We start from the raw sequence: 19,622 nt of genomic DNA on the forward strand, positions 1-19,622 counted from the left end.
GAACCCAGATATTTTATAATGGCCATCAGCATGACTATTCTTGATGCTCAGCAGGGCCACATCTTTACTACACTGAAAATTAAAACATACTTCAGAGGGAGATGTTATTTTATTATACTAGGCAGTAAGCAAAACCTCATCTTTTGCTCTAGAGAGAAACGATATCTTCCAAGGCTGCTCCTTATATAAACATCCTTGAAAAGGAGTCCAGAAAATAGGCAGTTAAGTCAGTACCTTTGTACAGGATTTGTGTAACATAAGACCCAGGGAGAACTGCAATTACCACATCTGGCAATTGTTCCCAGAGAAAAACCTAGGCTGGCATCTCTGAATCCTATGTTTATTACAAAAACACAAACTATAAATGAGAAGCAGCTTGTCAAAAGCCAAATGTAAAAATGTGACACTTTATGGAAGATGATTTCAGACGAATTTAACATACTACAATCATTTAAGAACACCATTTAGAATTATAAATCCGCTTTCCCAAAATCAGTAGGGGTGGTGGGCTAGAACAAGGCCATGGAACTCAGTACATGATATGTTCTAAGCATAGTGATGATGGTGGGCATACCCATGACAAATATCCTGTCATCAAGAAGCTTTAAGTTTAATAGAGAAGGTACCTGCAGCTCAACATGATCAGGAAGAGCGTAAAACTAAAGTACACAAATATTTTAAGAGTTCAAAAACAGTATCTTTAGTGAAGGGTACAATGCAAGGCTATAGATGAAACATACCTTCTTGAGGTAGAATTTAGAGAATAAGACTATTATAGAGATCAAGGCAGGGAAAGGGAGAAACAGATCATTCTAGGTCATAAGAGAAGTAGATTGAAAAATGATGCTAAATTGTAATTTCAGTCTGGTAGGAATACAGTATCAAACAGGAAGGCAATCCTAGAATTTACAAGAAGCATTTGAACCCTGAAAGCTAAGCTTCATTTCCACTTTTACTTTAATAAGAGAAAGCCACTTAAGGATTTTAAGAAGATGAGGTCATGAAACCTAGTATTTACACATGTTCATTTGCTTTAGTGGCATTAACATTCAGGCCCAAACCCAGAAATAGTGATTCAATAGGTCCTGATGATACTTAGGAATGTGAACTTCAAGATGCCATAAGCAATTATGATGTACACTTTTGGTAGAATAGTTGTTAGGTAATCAGTGATACCAATTAGTTATTCTTGGAATTAACCTCTCAATACTAAGTTGTAAGACAGGACTTACTACTCAAGACCTAGTGAAGAACTTAGATGGAATTTCAATTCTCTGCAATCTTTTCTACATATAGGATCAAGGCAAAAATAAGAATAGAGAACATGCAGGCTAGATCCACCAATGTGAGAACAGAGAGAAAATAAAGGCTACAAAGATTCTGAAGGTAAAGCTGAGTTCAAAACTACCTTATTTGTTTGATCATCTAGATTCACAAACTACAAAAGAAACTATTTTGCAAATATTCCCTTGTATTCATCAGAGGTGAGTCTGTGCAATACTAGTATCTAAATTTGAAATGCAAAGGAATGGAGATTTAGAGATATTAAGGTTATCAATCATAATTTGAAAAACAAAATGAAACAAAAAAAATACCAAACTTGAATTCAAACAAAATTTGTCTTACTTAAAAGATTAAGACTCCTTGAATTCTGAATTAACAACTCTGGCTCAATCTATCATCCTTGCTAGTTAGTTTAGAAAACTTTTCATATGTATCTATATAAATCCTCCCTCTTTTAAAAAGAGAACAGATAAAGTATTTGTAACAAAGAATTTATTAACAAACATTAAGTGCCTATCATGTTTCCCTTTTACTGAGATGAGTCTTACTAGATTTTCCAGAAAGATCAAAATATATCCAGTTGCAGAAAACAGCCATTGAAAATTGGGAGAAAAAATTTACAAATTTGATGTTTTGGAACTATTTTAGAGTCATCTGTAAGTAGATGACTAAGGACTCTTCTAATGAAGGTAAAACATCACTATAAAGGAGGAGAAAAGAAATGGAGACCAATTGTGAGGAGGAAGAAAAGGAAAAAAAAAAAAAAGGAAGAATCCTACACCATTTTAAGTTTAACTTTTCTTCAAACAAGAAAAGTAAAAACCAAAATAAAACCAGTGGTGGAGAAAGATAAAATTTGGAACCAAAGAAAGCAGAACAAAAAACAGGATCAGCAAAATTCAGAAAACTTGGGAAAAACTTTAAGAGGTACCTAGGCGGGCCAAGGCTTTCAACTTAACTAAGCTTCTGACATGTTAAATTACATATTAAAAAATATGTTATTTTGATTATGTAAGTATTCAGTGAAGAAAACCACAAAATAAAGTGTATCCTCTTTTATTTGACAAGAAAGTGCTCTGGAAATTTGTTATGGAGAAAAAGGACAGAGATGTAAAATGAGATTATGGGTAAAAGACATTATGAGCCAAGTCTCCAAACAAATATTTAAAAAGAATATTTTTCTCTTTTCATTCCAGTCTATCCGATAAATAGACTACCAGCTAATGCCCATAATTTGTTGTCAAAGATTTGCCAAAGGTATTAGTTGTAACTGGAATATAATTCAGTTATTTTCCTCCTGCTGGTCCCCACAAAAAGCAATCAAAAGAAGTCAAACTGCTTTGACAGAGCTCAGTGCTGCAGTACTGAAGTGCTAGTCAGGTTGCAGCCCATGACCTCAAGGCTGGCCAAGGCATGGGGAGGATCAAATTGCTGCTGCAAAACCCTCACCCCAAAACGTCCTAAAAGGTTTCTAACTCCCTGCGCTTCCCTAACAACAGCCTCCCGGAGCTGCCTCTTTGAGGTTCTCCCTCCTTGCATCCTAGGGCCCAGTCAAAACAAATAAGCAAATAAATGAAATATCAAGTATTGATAAAAAAAAATTGTAGGAAAAAAAGCAGAGGAAGATAAAGAAACAGGAGGATGAAAGAAAAGGGGTAGTGTTCCATTAAGCAGGACATTCCAGGGAGGTGTCTCACACATCTATGAGCGGAGACTTCAAAAAAGTAAAAAAAGAAGCTAGCCATGTAGATATTTGGGCAAGGAGAAAGCGCATGCACAAAGGCAATTCAAGTGAAAACATGCTCGATGCTGGCAGGGTACACTGCCTATTTCTTAGCTGTGGACATGGGAGAAAGGGGTAGAAAGTCTCCCAGACTTGAAGGCAAGGTAGGGTAGGAGGAATAGATTAAATCCTTTATAAACTCAAAATCCTACTTTTCAGAATGAGTGGAGAAAGTTTTGGAATTCTGAAGATAAACAAGGTGATATGGCCTGATGTGGTTTTTAAAAGAATCACTGGCTACTAGTTAATTTTTTAAAGCTTTGAAATCTTTGTTTGAAATCCTTTGTTAGAAGTTTTATAACTGAAAATGTTTAGAGGGATATATATTAAAATGTTAAATCAATGCTGGTTTCAAAAAGTCACCTTTTATTCCAATTTTCAAAGTTTATTTTCATCAAGCAAATGCCTTCTGTTTAATTAGACAAGGGGAAATATGTGGAAAAAAGAATTGCTTTTTCTATCAAATATATGAGAGCTATATAGTTATATATTTCACATAATTATTTTACTTGTAATAAAAAGTTTGAAAAATTATCTTTTAATAAAATAATTCAAGGCAGAACATACAACACTGCAAAAACATTTGAACATGTAGAAAGTCAGAGATAAAGTGGTTGTTTTTAGAAATGTCACAAGATCTCATATGTGTATTAATGATGTATATAATCCAACTTTATACCCCAAATTCAATTTATCAATAAAATTGGCTTCTGTCTTCTTTCAAATGGACTTTCCTAGATTTGGTCTAACCACACATTATTCCTAGATTCTGGAACTCATTATAAAGAAGAAAAATGTACTATGCCTGGGGGCAAGGGAAAATAATGACAAATTGAAATATAGTACATGGATGCTAGCAACAAATTTCTAAATTAGGCTTAAATCAAATCAAATCCCAGCATGCAGTGGGCAGGCAAAAAGTCTGTGGCATTGATATGAATATCTGAAAGAAAATACTATTTGCCAGAATCAAAACTAAAAAGCAACTCTTCACAATAAACGCTTAATGTCAGCATTTTAAAAATCCACAAAAGTTTAAAAGGACACAGCTCTCAAATTCTCAAGATCAAAAGCAATCAAGCCTCAAGTAAAAGTTAGGGAGATAAAGGAGCAGATGAGGAAAGATCCTTGTTCCTTACTATCTTTCTATAACTTGTTTTTACATATTCTTTTAACTTATTCTAATAATTACCTCTACCACCCTCCCAAATCCATACCTCTGAGATTTCTAGTATACCTGTCTAATTAAGCAATCCTAGATTCCGAAGACTGGGAACTCAGCAATTAAGCACATACATGCTATATTGCTTTTGTCTGTCCTTGCTTCTTAGCATTTCAGAAACTGAAAACTCTGCTTACATCTCCTGCTTTAAGTATTAAGAGTAGCTTGCTTTATATACCAAGGAAAACTAAACAAATATAGGCCCTTACTAGTTTCAATACCAAGATTACATGAACAAGTAGCTCAAAACTCATCAATAGCAGACGTCTATTCACAATGACTTTTAAGTTATTATTGACTTGGTTGAGCTATTTAACGACTTCTTTATGTGAATCCTAAAACCTATTGTCTCTAAGTCTTTTCAAATGAGCCACACAAAGCAAGAGAACCCTCTTGAAGGTGTTGTAGTCTTTCTAACATCACTCTAAAAGCTACAGCCAATCTATATACCTCTAGATTCATGTGATTACTTTCTAAGATCCTCCAAACTCACATCCACACATATATCATTTGATAAGTTAACTACATAATCTATAAATTATTATAAGATTTTATTAAATACTTATTTAAAAAAAAACTTCAACTATCCCTTTCCTCGAAGTTTACTTACAATAGGATCTGACAGAGATGCTGCCAAACTATTTTCATCAAACCACAATTTTAATTCGCCCACAATAAAACTACATGGTACATATGCATATATAGAAGTTGTAAAACTACATTCTTTTGGCAACATTCCTACTACTAAGAAACAGTAATAAAATATTATATATGTTACATGTTATATATATATATATATATATAATATATATATAAAGGATCCAAAGGATCTTATCTATAACAAAAAATAGATTTATCAAAGTGTTTGAAAGTGTGGGCAGGAAAACAGGGGAATGGAATCTAATCTATTACGATCAGATCTATATATTTTTAAGCTGCGCACTAGTATCTACTCTGGAGGCTAACACTGAAGAGGATCAGTTTCAGGCAAGCCTAGAAAATACAAAGCCCTGAATTAAGACTCTACTGCTCCCACATATTTTTTTTTTTTCAGTCATGGTTCTTGAACTCTGGGCTTGTGCACTGTCCCTGAGCTCTTCAGCTCAAGTCAAGCGCTCTCTACCACTTGAGCCACAGCGCCACTTCCAGTTTTCTGGTGGTTAATTTGGAGATAAGAGCCTCACCAATGTTCCTATCCAAACTAGCTTTGAACCCTGATCCTTAGATCTCAGCCTTCTGAGTAGCTACGATTACAGGCTCACGTGAGCCACTGGCGCCTGGCAGCTCCCAGATATTTTGAACATTAAAAAGAAACAGGAGTTTGGTATGCTAAGGAAACAAGAGATGACAAATATTCTAAGCTATCATTACAACTACAGCTAATATGAAAAGTCTGGTGTTTTGTGGGTGTTTTTCTTCTCTTTAAATTCTCCCTGACATTATGATTGCATAATTTTAAGATTAAAAGTGGAAAACACAAGGCTATTTTCATGTCATCTAAGCTTAGCATCTAAAAAGAGAACAAGATATGTTGCTGAACTTACAAGTGCCATTAACTATATCACCCATGACTGAGACTGCTAAAATAGAAATATGAAGTCTATTTAAATAGTTAGAAAGCCTACTAAACCTAAAACATGCATTTATGATGTGAGGGATTTCATATCATGTTATCTTTGTTTTGACTGTATGAATCCCCCATATTTAAGAAACTAAACCTATAACAGTTTGTTTTGCCTGATTATTAGGGTTCTAAAACCAGGGATTGGTGGTAAAGGTCAGAGTATTTATTCCTTCCATTTTAATAAAATAAAGGAGCTATACTTATCAAGAGTTACACATTTTGTCAAAGAAAGGGATACCAAAGATTGCTAAGGGGAATGGCAAATATGGAGAGAATCTATACTCTTTTAAGGAGAACAAAATAGCAGGAAAAAGCTATTTAATAAAGTAAGATCATTGGCCTGTATTTGTGAATTAATGCTGATAAAAACAATAACTGAACTCAACCTTGAGCCCAGAATTTCTAGGTGCTCCTCAGGAGGTTAACTAAGCATCACTTCTCTTTGTCCACTGACAGAGAGCAGCCCTACACTTGAGTTAAGAACTTTAGATCCGAGTAACAGTATGAAGTCTAGGTTTCAAATCTAACTTCTAAATGTTCCCTAGTGGTTAAGATAAATCTGAACTGTTAGAGAGAAATGGAGATAGAAGGTCATCTTTTATCCCCATCACCTGACCAAAAAAAAAAAAAAGGCCAGAAATAGTATCAATCCCCAATAAGCAACTAGGAAATAGGATGGGTTTGTAGAAGACCAAGAGTAGAATGAAAACTGCTATCTGTTCAGACAGTGCCTAAGTAACAAAAAAAGTTCCCTCTTCCCCTGAAACATACAGAAAATATTTCTCATTTTCTTCATTATGAAAAGAGATGAAAACTGAGTGGAACAGAACAGAAGTGAAGAGAAAAAGAAAAAGATTTCTAAGGAGAACATAAAGACGGGGGGTGGGGGTATAGAAGAGGGCATGGCGGTAGATTATTAAGGCATTCATAGTCCCCCCCCCCAAAAAAAAACTTACCAGAATTGACGAGCAAACAAAGGCCAGTATCAACTAATCAGCAATGTTGTCCTTAAAGAAATATCCAATGACAGCCAAACTATAATTTATAGTGAAAGGTAAATACAACCTCAGAACAAGGTTTCCTAATGATTATTCTCACTCATAGTAACTTACAGACCTCACTATGGGAGAGGTGGTGCCAGGTGACTATTAGTGTAGGCTGATCAGGGAACCCACTCTAAGTATAATAAGTTTGAAAGATTTTTTTTTGCTCTTCCATTCTCACTCTTTCCCCTTCATCCAACTATAGTCCCCATAGAGAAAATCTAGTTTTTGTCTAGACTGGCCACAAAACAGTTGTCTCAGATTTAGCTGTTTTTCATAAAAGGTTTTCATGCCCTTTACCCTGTCTCAACTCACTGACTAAAACAACTCTGGCTACATTTGGATATTAGGCCAGCTTTTCCACAGGTTATCTGTTGATTACAACTAGTTCATTCAGACACTAACCATAGGTAAAATCCAAAGAGCAACATGAATATCTCCTAAATACTAATATCATAATAGAATCTCCTTTTAAAAGGTCACATGAAATTAAATAAGATTCAAACAATGAATAAATAAAGCAGAAGCATATTACTTCAGATTATCATCTACAACGGACTGAGTAACATCTACCACAGCAGTCAAGCATACTAAGGACCACTATGGAACCAAAACCCAAATAAAAAACAATTAGTACAGTAAATGGCAGAAAATTTTAAGACTTCTAGTTTATTTTTGAAAGAGCTCCAGATGTATTAACATTATATACTGAAGTAATCCTTATAACCAAGATGATTAAAATTTTTTTAGAAGCAAGATCTCTCTTAGTTGTCTTACCAACATAAGGAATTAGGTTCAGGTAAATATTAACAGAGATTTCTATTTCATCCACAATAACTGCTCCACAATAAATAAGAAAAGTCACAGGCTCTAGTTCTAAATTGATACTGGGTTATTTCCCCTCTAAATTTCTTTATAAAGACTTCTAAATGTACCATAACTCAAAATAAGAAAATTAAGCATATATACAAAAACCTAAGTTTTTTTTTAAATGTTTCATCTGTGAAAAATGTTTCATTTTCTCATGTAAAATTTTAAGCTAAATGTAACCCATACTCTTAAGTTCTACCTTATGACAGAGGAAAAGTGGGTAAATGCAGTCAAAATAGTCAGTTCAGTGTACATATGTGAAAATTGAACCAAACAAATTGAAGGAATGAGTATGGTCAGGAGAGACGGGAAGAATGTTGAAAGGGGAGACGCTGGTTAACATAACACTGTTCTTATAAACTGACATGTGGAATTGAAATCCTGATACAACTACTTAAATTTTAAAAACAAAATAAAACAAAGAAGCCAAAACAAAAGCATAATGTAATTTAACAGCTGTGAGTCTAAAGATTCATACTTCTAGAAAATAAGACAGAAATGATCTACTGAATAGTAAAACTTGTCTCTTTACTAGATTAAAAATAGTAAGGCAACCCCTCTGTACAGTGTGTTCACAAAAAATAAAAATAAAAAAATAAATAAAAAAAATAAAAATAGTAAGGCAAAATAACTATATAACCCATACTTTAAAGTTTGTCATGTCAGATATACTCTATTTTTGGAAAATACATGTTTTTTCAATTATGTCAATGAAAGTCTTTCTTTGCCTCACTTAAGACAAAGTGTATATATTGTTGACAGTTCTCTTCCATTCATGAATGGTTGAGAGACACTAAATGCCCATTTGTTAACTTGTAAAGAACTCCCCTTCTTTTATCAGGCTAACTTATAAGCTTTAGATCTTGGTTCCAACTTAACTTCTATAGGCCTTTCCCAAATCCACAGTACTCATGCTCTCTCTTTTACTTTTTTGTAGTACTAAGATTTGAACTCAGGCACCCTATCATTTGAGCCACACTTCCAGTCTTTTTTGCTTTAGTTTATTTTCCAGATAAGGTTTTTACACTTTGCCTAGGCTCACTTCAGATTGTGATCCTCCTACATCTGCCCAGGTGGAATCAGAGATGTGTACTACCATGTTCATCTTGATTTTTGAGGCAGGATCTCCCTAACATTTTGCTTGTACTGGTCTCAATAGTGATCGTCTTACCTTTATTACCCTCAAAGCCAGAAATATAGGAATACAATACCATGCATAGCCTGAGGTAGGCAGTCTTGATAACATTTTATACTTCCACTAAGCATTTAAATACAGTATAATTATCTAGCAGTGATTAGCGTGAGTAGATGCTCAAAGATTTGCTGAAAGAACAAGTCAAAAGTAAAGTTGTCAAGCTGGGTGTGGGTGGCTCATACCTGTAATCCTAGCTACTCAGGAGGCTGAGAGCTGAGGATCATGGTTCAGAGCCAGCCAGGGCAGGAAACTCTGTAACACTCTTATCTCCAATAAACCACCAGAAAACTGGAAGTGGCACTGTGGTTCAAGTGGTAGAGTGCTAGTCTTGAACTGGAGAACTGAGGGACAGCACTGAGACCCAGAGTTTAAGCCCCACGGCCAACAACAACAACAACAACAACAACAACAACAACAAAAGTAAAGTTGTCAGTATAACCTCAAAGTGGTAGACAAGCCAATCATTCAGATCAGGCTGCAGCAGAAATATGAAATATGGGTAAAGGTGGTAAGCAGAGGCTGGACAGGGAGGATGAAAAATTCCTCAGAGATGAGTATATTCCCTGTGTGGGGACAGACTATGCAAAAACTTCTGAAAGTAGATGACAGCCAGACTGACTGCTGTATGCTTATTCACCATTACTAAACCATTCATGTTCATAATGTACATGACTGCCTTAAAATTTAGGTGTGTCAATTTAAGAAAACAGGTACAAAATTATTTCACTTGATGTACAAACTATTTAAGGCTCACCTGTCATAGGATCAAAGAGCTGATTAGCTTCTAAGTCTGTAAAAGTACTACTACAGACAGGACATTTAAAGGAAGCCCGGTTGGTGGAATCTCTCTCATCAGTTTCAATCCTCCTTCTCATGTGGTCCAATTTGTACTTAACAACATTAACAAGAGTACGATAATTGATAAAGTAGTAGTTATGGCGAGTGGTTTTGCCATCTGCAGCAGTCTCTACCCTCATTCTGCATTTGATGAACTTGTCTCCCTTTAAGTTATTCAAAACAGATCGAAGTTGCTTCCGATCAAACTTGAGCAGCTCCAGCATATCTTCCTCTTTCACGCAGGGATTCCTGATCAAGATGTCCAAGGCCAACACATGTTCAATGCCATAAAACCCCCGGATCACATACTTGGCTAACCTCTTCAATGCTGCCGGAACTTCAGTGAGAACATCTGGATCTGCCATCTTTTGTAGCAAGCTTCAACTATACTGAATTAGAGAGAGACAGAAAGATCATAAATTCGAGTACTTGGTAATTATTTTAAATCTAGAATAGTCAGCCTATTATTGATAGTGTAGTTATCACTGTACTTGAAAGTACCACAAAGGTAGTCAAATGTTGCTTTAAAGGACTTTTATAAAATTTTTTTCACCTAAAAAGCTTGACATATTTCTTAAATGTAACCTTCATGATCAACAGAGTTCTTGATTCTAAAAAACTATTATTCACAATGACATATTATATCAAGACCACTTTATTTCAGAAATAGAAACACAAAAATTCTGTGAGATGTTCACCATTTCTATGAATGCTGGGAAGCCCCTCAGTTAACATACCCTTGAAGTACTGTATTTTTACTTAAGTCAAAATTTTGTACCAAGATTTCAGGATGTTTTATATAGTCAGGCATTCACAACAAAATCATGACAAAAACTTTTGGATATCTGACCCCCAAAATATCCTTACTTTACAAGAAATTAACACTTAGATCCAGACTGCTTTTGTATCTAATTTCCATGTTCTGGTCCAGAAAGTTATCCTCTCAAAGTTCAAATTAGCAGGTGATTGTTAAGACTTACATGTGACTGTTAAAACTATGGGCTCTGGAATTAGACAGCCTATGCTTTAGTAGCTCTGTGAGCCTAATCAAATCCATCAAACTAATTCAAGTCATATTTTACTCTCTAAGAAAGAGAATGTGGGTGTTGATAAGAATTTAAGTAAAGTGCTTACAAAAATCTTGTTAACAAGGGCAGCTTCCCCATCAATTTAATGTTGCCAATTTTAAATAACCAGGCTATCACAAAGACTAGATAGGAAAATGTCTGATATTCTACTGAGCTATTTAAAATGAGGAATCATATTCAGTTATTAATACTAGTTTCAACTAAAGCTTTTGTTCGAAATCAACCCTATAAAATTTTTTTTAGCAGTACTAGGGACTGAACTCAACAATTCCTGCTTGCTAGGCAGGCACTCTGCCATGTAAGACATGCCTCCAGTCCCCTTTTGCATCAGTTAGTTTTGAAGTAGGATTTTATTTTACACCAAGACTGGCCAGGGCTTTGATCTTCCTACTTGTGCTTCCCTGGGTCACTGTATTGATTGAGATGGACTGTTGCAAATTTTTATGCTGGGAGTGGCTTTGAACTGTGACATCTGATCTGTCTCCCAAATAGCTAGTATTATAGGCTTGAACCACCTAGCTCCTAGCAGACTTTATGATCCTTATGGTTTTATATTCTAAATAGCCAATGTACATACCTATATGGAGGGGAGGTGGATAAGCTCCATTTATAATAAAGGAAAACTAAAAGGAAAGCCAGTTATAATAAAAAATATACTGTTAAAATGCTTTTGATACTGTAAATACTCATGAATACCCATCTCTCTGTGCATATCTATGTCTATATAGCTATATATGGAAAAAAATAGCACCTAAATTTGAACTATTGGTCCTAGAGCTTTCCTGTCACCTCAGGGCTTAATGATGCCTTAGGTTTATACCAAAATAACATCACAGCATAGTACCAGACACATTTTACTCTCATTTCCAGTTTGATTGATACACTGTTCTTAAATCTAGTTTCAGGTTTTTTGTTATTGCTTTACATGTCCAAAATGGCAGGTTATAACACATGGTTTTAGAAACATCCAAAAGACCAAAGTAGGACAAATAATTTCAACATAACCTATTTTTCTAGTATTTCCTACTATTTCTATTTTCTTCTATGGGTCCCTGCCCCATAACTTTCCATGCACCAGACTAATAGTTCTCAACTAGAATCACCTGGGCAGCATCTTTAGAATTTAGAGTCCCATTTGCAGAAGGGTTGCTTCCACTGATGGGCCAGATTAGACATGGCACTGATTTTAAAAGCTTGGAACAATCTGGACCCCTGGCTTTATATATCATGTCACTGCATATCCTGCATGGAGGTCTCTGTACCACCTATTACTCAAAACTATTTCTTTTGCTTGAAACATCTTTGGGAAACCCTGAAGATTACAGCAAGGAATGGCATGAGAGCTCTGCAATCCAACAGTATGGAGATTTGAATTCCAGTTTTATTTCTTAGCCTGTTTCAGAAAACTCTTAGCCTCAGATTCTTAACCAACAAGTGCCTTCCTCATACAGTTGAAGTATGAATTAAATGAGATAATTAACATAAAATGTTCTACTTCCAAGGTTGGCATTCATAGTAAAATCTCCTTATAAAAGAGATCTTGCCACACAGAATGAGCAAAGGAGGATACTCTTAGGGAAGGAACACAAAGGCACATTATTTCTGTGCCTCTGGTCATATGAAGGGGTGACAATGCTCCCGAAAAATTGTGCTCATTATCTGACTAATCAAACAGTAACCCTTCTGTATATCACCTTTATAATAACAATAAAAATATATTTAATTTTTTAAAAAGAATTAGGAAGAAAAAAAAAGTGATCTTGTAAATTGGGCATAGTGGTACATTCCTGTAATGCCAGCAGGAAGATGAGTTCCAGACCAGTTTGGGCTACACAATGAGACCATGTCTCAAAAAAAAAAAAAAATCTATTCTTCATAGAAACATGAGGACTGGACTCAGATGAAGGGAGAGGTACTACAGAAGTATTATAAGAGAAAAAGAAAAAAAAAAGGAAGAGGACAAGATGAATGAAACATCACAGAAACAAAAATAATATATTGAGCCGGGCACCAGTGGCTCACACCTGTAATCCTAGCTACTGAGGAGGCTGATATCTGAGGATCATGGTTCAAAGCCAGTGTGCAGGAAAGTTCATGAGACTCTTATCTCCAATAAATCACCAGAAAACCAGAAGTGGCTCTGTGGCTCAAGCAGTAGAGCCCTTGCCTTGAGGTGAAGAACTTAGGGACAGCACTCAGGCCCAAAGCTCAAGCCCCACGACCGACAAAATAATAATAATAATAATAACAATAAACCAATATATTGGACACCAGGAAAAATCTTAAACACCTATTTTGAACCATTGATACCAGGTAAAGTACTGCCAAGACAAATAGGTAAGACCTCAAAAGGAGGAATTCCTTTCTAGAAGTTTGTCCTTGAGAAAATATCATGCCTTACTCCTTTAATGCCCACCAGGAGTGATCAGATGAAACTAGAGTTCAAGAATGTCAAACTGGGCTACCTTGTTCAAAATCTCTGTATTTTGAAATCCACCTTACTCACCACTGCAGTCTCTCCACCACTACTCCTCTTCCCAACACACACTAAATCACCCTACTTGGTATCTGAATTTCTTGTTATTTAGTTCGGAGGTCTAAAACCACAGCCTATACACACTCATCCTGAGTGTTTTGAACATTTTCTGAGTTGTCACATTTAAAAATCAAGATATTTCACATACATTTCAACTTAGAACTTCTCTTGAAAACGAAATATCTGTGGGAAAAAAAAAGTGAGCCCGTGTTCTCACATAAAAATAAAAACCTGAAGCTGAATACCAGTGGATGGATTCTTTTAGACAAGGAAGGAGCTCTTCTGATCTCTGGAGGCTTCCGTGTGTGTTTAAGGGGATTTCCTTTTTAACTTACTAGGGCAGTCATTCCAGCCTCATCTATGATCCTTCCAAGTCAACACACACACACACACACACACACACACACACACACACACACACACACACACACACACACACACACACACACACACACACACACACACACACAAAATCATATCACAGAAACATTTAAGGACCACTGTGCTCCAGGCACAGGGCTAGACAAAGCTGGAAATACTTGCATTTAACCTTGTTAAGTCTCATATACAGCCACACTCATACTTGTATGAGCAACACGTGCTCCCTGAGCCCCCAAAGCTAAATACAAATAGCCATCCCTCTAAGTCTGGTGACATTTCCACAGAGGCCATTCTCCCTAAGTTGCACAGAATTATCTCCTTTCACAGGTCCCCATAGCTCCTTCCTATTCTGTACTTTCTCTATAAGTATGCCTAAGACCAGAAAATCAATTTCATCACGGAATTTCCAGTATCTAGCACAGCTAGAAAAGTACTTCACAAAACAATTTCCTAGGCACGTGTTCTTCCAACACGCCCATCCTCCCGGCTTGCCCACCTTCCACTTCACCTACACTTGCTTTCACGATAGAAAAAGACAGCTGTTAAGCCAACTTAGTGTCCAGCGTTAAGCAGAGATGTGACTGGGTCGAATTTTTAACTTCTTTCATTAAGCCTCTGATAGCAGGGTGGGGAATGAAAGGAGAAAGGAGGTGCTCCCGCTTGGATTACTTTATATAGACAGTGGTTTCCGTTCTCGAACTCGGGTGCGGGACAGCTCTCTGCGGTTTCTCCGGAGCTGTATTCTGGGGGCACACTCCCCGCCATCACACATAATGCGGCACCCAGGAACGCGGGCCCCCCGCACCCAGCTGCCCGCCACGCGCGGCTGCGCTCGGGAGGGTTCGGTCCTCCCGCCTCGGCACCCCGCCATCCCGCTCTCCCTCAGACGCTCCCAGGTGGGTCCCGGGCCACACTCGGCGCAGCCTTGCCTGTCCTACCGGAGGTCGCACATGGGCCGCGCCGAGGTCAACGGTTCTTTGGAAGACCAAGAAGAGGACCACGGCCAAAACCTGGCCGGAGAGAAGGGGGAAGAGTTCAGGGAAGAGAGCGGACCGGGACAAACATGAAATACGATGCCGGGCCCGGAAACTGGAAACAAGGTACAGGGAATAAAGGTTTACCGAAGCGAGTCCACGTTCACTCCCACTACGGCTGCCCCTGGGCACCCCCAACTACCGGCTTACAAGAGCCCACGCCACCTGTGCGACAAAGAAAACGCCAAATGCCTGCGACTAGTCGAGAAAACCGCCCTCTCCCTTTAACTAGAACGGCCAATCAGAACCGCGGGTCCATCAATCAACTTAGTCACGACCTCAATAGCCAATGAAATAAAGGTGCTGCCCCCTATGCCCCGTTCTGATTGGCCTAGAATCCCGGAAGAGGTCTTAACCCCCGGGGAGACAGTGGCAAGATGGCGTCCCTGGATCGGGTGAAGGTACTGGTGTTGGGAGACTCAGGTGAGCGGCTTAACCCACCTCTGGGGCTCCTGACACTCTAGAGTTTTTCAGTACTCCTAATTCCGTGTTGCCTTACCTCCATCTTCCTGTCTCTTCAGTCCGTGGCTGAAGTTTCTCCGAGGGTCTTAAAACTACATTTCCCAGAGGCCTTTGCTCCTTTGGACCGGGCGGCAGCAGGATCGCGCGAGCGGGGACGCGCCGTCCGGGCTCTTCCCCGCCATCGCGTGTTCCCACGTTAACTTTCGGGCCAAAGGTGTATTGTTAATTCCTTCATTAAAAAGAAGAAGAAGAAGAAGAGTGCAGGTTTTGAGTGTAGTATTGGGCACTCAGAAGGTAGTAGGACCGTGTCTCAGATCTTGTTCATTTCGTCAGCTGTGCACTAACAATGACAGACAAGATTGACAATGACGCTGTCAAGTTTCCTAATCGCAGAACTGGCTTGAACCCAGAGTCCACGGGCTTAAAGTACTAAGCTGTACGAAGCTTTACTCTTATGTATCCTCGATTTCCTGGCTCTGGCATAATCTGTTGAAAACTTTGTACGTGCCAGGTTTGGGGAATGGTGAAATTCAGATAAAGACTCGGTGCAATTTAACCTAGTGTTAGAACCTTTTTTTTTGACACTTTGGACATTTTTAGAACAACAGTTGAAATCTGAATGCCCTCTTTCCTTTCTCTTTTCCCTTCTCTTTTCCACCATAAACTCTAGTCCAACTCTACTTAAGAACTTGAGTAAATGCTAACCGTGCATTTTGTAAGTGTGCTTTTCTGGAGCTGACCTTTTCAGTGGGCTGTAAACAGACATTGTGCTAATGATGATATTTACAGGAAGAGAAAATGGACACACACACACACACACACACACAGAGCTTGAAAACTAGCGCTACAGTAAATACGTAATTGTGGTTGAAGAGTGAAGTCAGTAATATTAAGTTGCCAGATTAACGGCATTACAAAATATTTACAGACAACATTATTTAATAGTCTTCTGAGAAAATTACCTTTTGGAGCCCAGAACTGGTGGCTCATGCCTGTAATCCTAGTTACTAGCTCAGGAGGCTGAGAGGATCCATCGTGAAGATGGATGGGGGTTTGAAGCCAGCTCAGGCAAAACTTCATGATAGAGGGTCATATGGTTATATACACAAACTGATCTCCGTGGTGAACTCCTTTGATTAACTGACAGTTCAACAAAATGAGTACTAGGAAACTGAACTATGCTTTGTCTGAGGGGAGGGGAGTAAGAAAGGGGGAAAGACAAATGGAGATGTGAATAGTGGCAAATACAGTCATTACAGTCAGTGTACATATGTGAAAATGGAACTAGGTAATTTGAGGGGATGGGTGTGGTTGGGAGAGATGAAGATGATAATAATGATGAAAGGGATGACACTGATCAAAATGCCTCATAGTCATAATTTGGCATATTGAACTGAAACCCTTTTCTAACAGTTTTTAAATATTTAAAAAATTAAAAAAAGGAGCTGAATAAGGGCGGCTCACATCTGTAATCCTGACTTCTCAGAAGTCTGATATCTGAGGATTGCTGTTTGAAGCCAGCACCAGCAGGAAAAGTCTGTGAGACTCTTACATCTAATAAACTATTCAGAAAAATCTGTAAGTGGCACTTTGGCTCAAGTGGTAGATCACTAGCCTTGAGCACAAAGAGGCTCAGGGACAGCACCCTAACCCTAAGTTCAAGCCCCAGGACCAGCAAAAAGAAAAGGGAAAAGGGAAAAAAGTTCATGAGACCCCATCTCAACTATTAGCTGGATTTGGTGGTGTATGCTTATACCAACTATATGGTAAGTAAAGATTGAGAGGATTCCAGCTGGGACAAAAAAAAAGTTGAGAAGACTGCATCTTAACAGAAAAAAAAAAAAGTGGTGGTATGTGTCTGTCTTTCCAACTATGGTGGGAAGCCTATATAGGAGGATTGGTCTAGGCTGGCTCAAGCAAAAAGTAACAGAACCTATCTCAAAATTAACCCAAGCAAATGGGACTTGAGTGCCTATCTAACAAGTTCAAAATCCTGTACTGCAGCTGTGCACTGGTGGCTCTCAACTGTAATCCTGGCTACTCAGGAGACTGAGATTTGAGGGTCACAGTTTGAAGCCAGCCTAGGCAGGAAAGTCCATGAGACTCTTATCTCCAATTAACCACCAAAAAGCTAGAAATGGAGCTGTGGCTCAAGTGATAGAGTGCTAGTCTTGAGCAAAAAGCACAGACACAGGTGAACAGGCTCTGAGTTCAAGTTTCAGGACCAGAAAAAAAATACTGCAAAAATAAGTTTCAGATTTTGTAAATCTGTTAACACAATCTCAATGTATGTCACCTTCATTTCTTTTTTTCTTTTTTTCTTGGCAATACTTGAGATTGAACTCTGGGCCTACATGTAGGCAAGCACTGTAACCACCTCCAGCCCCTTTTTCCATTGGGTTTAAGGTAGGGTCTCACATATGCCCAGACCAGTCTGAGCTGCAATCTTCCTACTTGTGCTTCTCTGGATTACTAGAGTGCACCTATGTTCCCAGTCATGGTGATTCTCCCATAGCTGGGATAGCAAGCACACACCACCACACACAGACATTAGTTAAGATGGAATCTTTCAAATTTCTTTTGCTTGTGCTAGCATGGAACCACTATCCCCTATTTCCACCTCCCAAGTAGCTAGGATTACAGGCTTGAGCTACTGCAACTGGCTTGTCTACTGTCTTTTTACTATCATGTAACTTGAAGTAATACTGAAGTCAATTTAATAAAATTATTTAGTTTAACAGATGGAGGAAATAATGGTGTCCCAAAAGGACTCAGCAAGAGGATCGCTGAGTCACCAAGATAGCAATTCTTCAGGAAGTAAAGTATATGTACTATCTCTTCTATAATTCCATTTTTATGATGGAAGAGGAGGGAACAGCACTAGAGTTTTGAATTCAAAGTCTGTGCTTACTCAGCAAGAAAGAACTCCACTACCTCTTGGGGGGTTTTGCCCAGGACTGGCCTTAGATGTCAATCCTTCTTTGTGTATGAGCACTACACATTCTGGTTTTTTTTTCCCCCTGCAGTGGTACACAAGCCTGAACTCAGGACTTCACACTTTTGCCCTGTTTTCTTGCTCAAGCTAGCACCACTTGAGCCAGGCTTCCAGTCTAACTTTTTTGCTGGCTAATTGAAGATAGAGTCTCAGATTGGCTTTAAACTTTGATCCTCCAAGCCTCTGTCTTATGAGTAGTAGGATTACAGGGGAGCCACCGAAACCTAGCTATAAATTCTGTTTTCTATTATATAACAATTCCTTCATGTTATATACTGTTGAAAGCAATTTGCTTTTCAACATATACTACACAAGATGGTAGGGTTATAGGTATAGAGTCAGTGCATTTACATAACAGGGAGAATCAGCTGCTTCATTAAAAGTGGCTAAATAGGCAGTTAGTAAGTTTTTTTCCCCTCATTAAGGTCTAGTTGTGAAACAAGACAGCTGTAGAACAGAACACAGTCCATAAGGAAAGGGATTGATATTGTCACACATTCACTGTTAGGCTATATGTGCAAAGTCAGTCGTTGTTTTACCAATTTCCTTTAACAGTGTTTCTATCTGACAGATTAAAATACACTTTGCCTTTATAATCAGACTTCAACACTTCTTTCTGAATAAAGGCTTGTTTCCCATGTGAAATTTTGAGTTTCACAAATATAGAAAGGAATGACTTGAGATTTAGAGGCTTCTTTTTTATTCTAGAGTAGTTTGAATACTTATTAAAGGATCCTGAAAGTCTCTGTAACTTACACGGACTGTTTTCTCTTTGTTCTTTCAGAGATTAGGGGTGAGCTTTAACAAATTACCAACAGCTATATTTGGATCTGACATTTATTTGATTATACTGGATTTTTTTTTCCCTTGAAGCAAATCAAGGTCATTCTTCTGATCTAATTTAGTTCTAAAGTGAAAAGAAAGCCTCCCAAATTCTTAAAGAAACAAATAGCCACTATTCCTGAGCACTTCAGTTCTTCTTGCTGTTTGGCAAATACATGTAAAACAGTTAATTCATGGAGAGTTGTACCATATCACTGCATAGAGATGTTTAACCTGGCATATTAAGGCAAAACTGGGGCTGAAGCCTTGTGTCCGGCTGATAACAAGTATGTGCCTGCAGCCTAAAATATATGCACACACAGAAGTCACCAATCTATCCCATAGATAACAGATGTAATGCAGAAAATACAATGACAAAACTTAAGTTTGAAAAAAAAAAGTTTTGAGTGCTCAGTTTTTTTTCTGGTCTGGGGCTTGAACTCAGG

General features: G+C 37.9%; 2 protein-coding genes across 4 annotated transcripts in view; one reads left to right on the forward strand and one right to left on the reverse strand.

Moving 5' to 3' along the window:
- Positions 1–15,679, reverse strand: part of Gtf2e1 (general transcription factor IIE subunit 1) — a 33,504-nt gene extending 17,825 nt beyond the window's left edge. Inside the window, exons 1-2 of one of the 3 annotated variants that reach the window (XM_070030126.1) lie at positions 15,397–15,679; positions 9,776–10,247 (exon numbers count right to left, since the gene is read on the reverse strand). In XM_070030126.1, the coding sequence (XP_069886227.1) occupies positions 9,776–10,223 (448 nt within the window). In that variant the 5' untranslated portion in view covers positions 10,224–10,247; positions 15,397–15,679. The other 2 variants (XM_070030127.1, XM_070030128.1) reach the window with 2 other exon arrangements.
- Rabl3 (RAB, member of RAS oncogene family like 3) overlaps positions 15,053–19,622 on the forward strand; it is a 45,188-nt gene continuing 40,618 nt past the window's right edge. Inside the window, exon 1 of the mRNA XM_070030130.1 lies at positions 15,053–15,320. Coding sequence (XP_069886231.1) covers positions 15,275–15,320 — 46 coding nt within the window. The 5' untranslated portion in view covers positions 15,053–15,274. The remainder of the gene's footprint in view (positions 15,321–19,622) is intronic.

Source organism: Dipodomys merriami, unplaced genomic scaffold, assembly GCF_024711535.1.
Source record: "Dipodomys merriami isolate MVZ:Mamm:240054 unplaced genomic scaffold, mDipMer1.0.p SCAF_2, whole genome shotgun sequence".
Lineage (NCBI taxonomy): Eukaryota > Metazoa > Chordata > Mammalia > Rodentia > Heteromyidae > Dipodomys > Dipodomys merriami.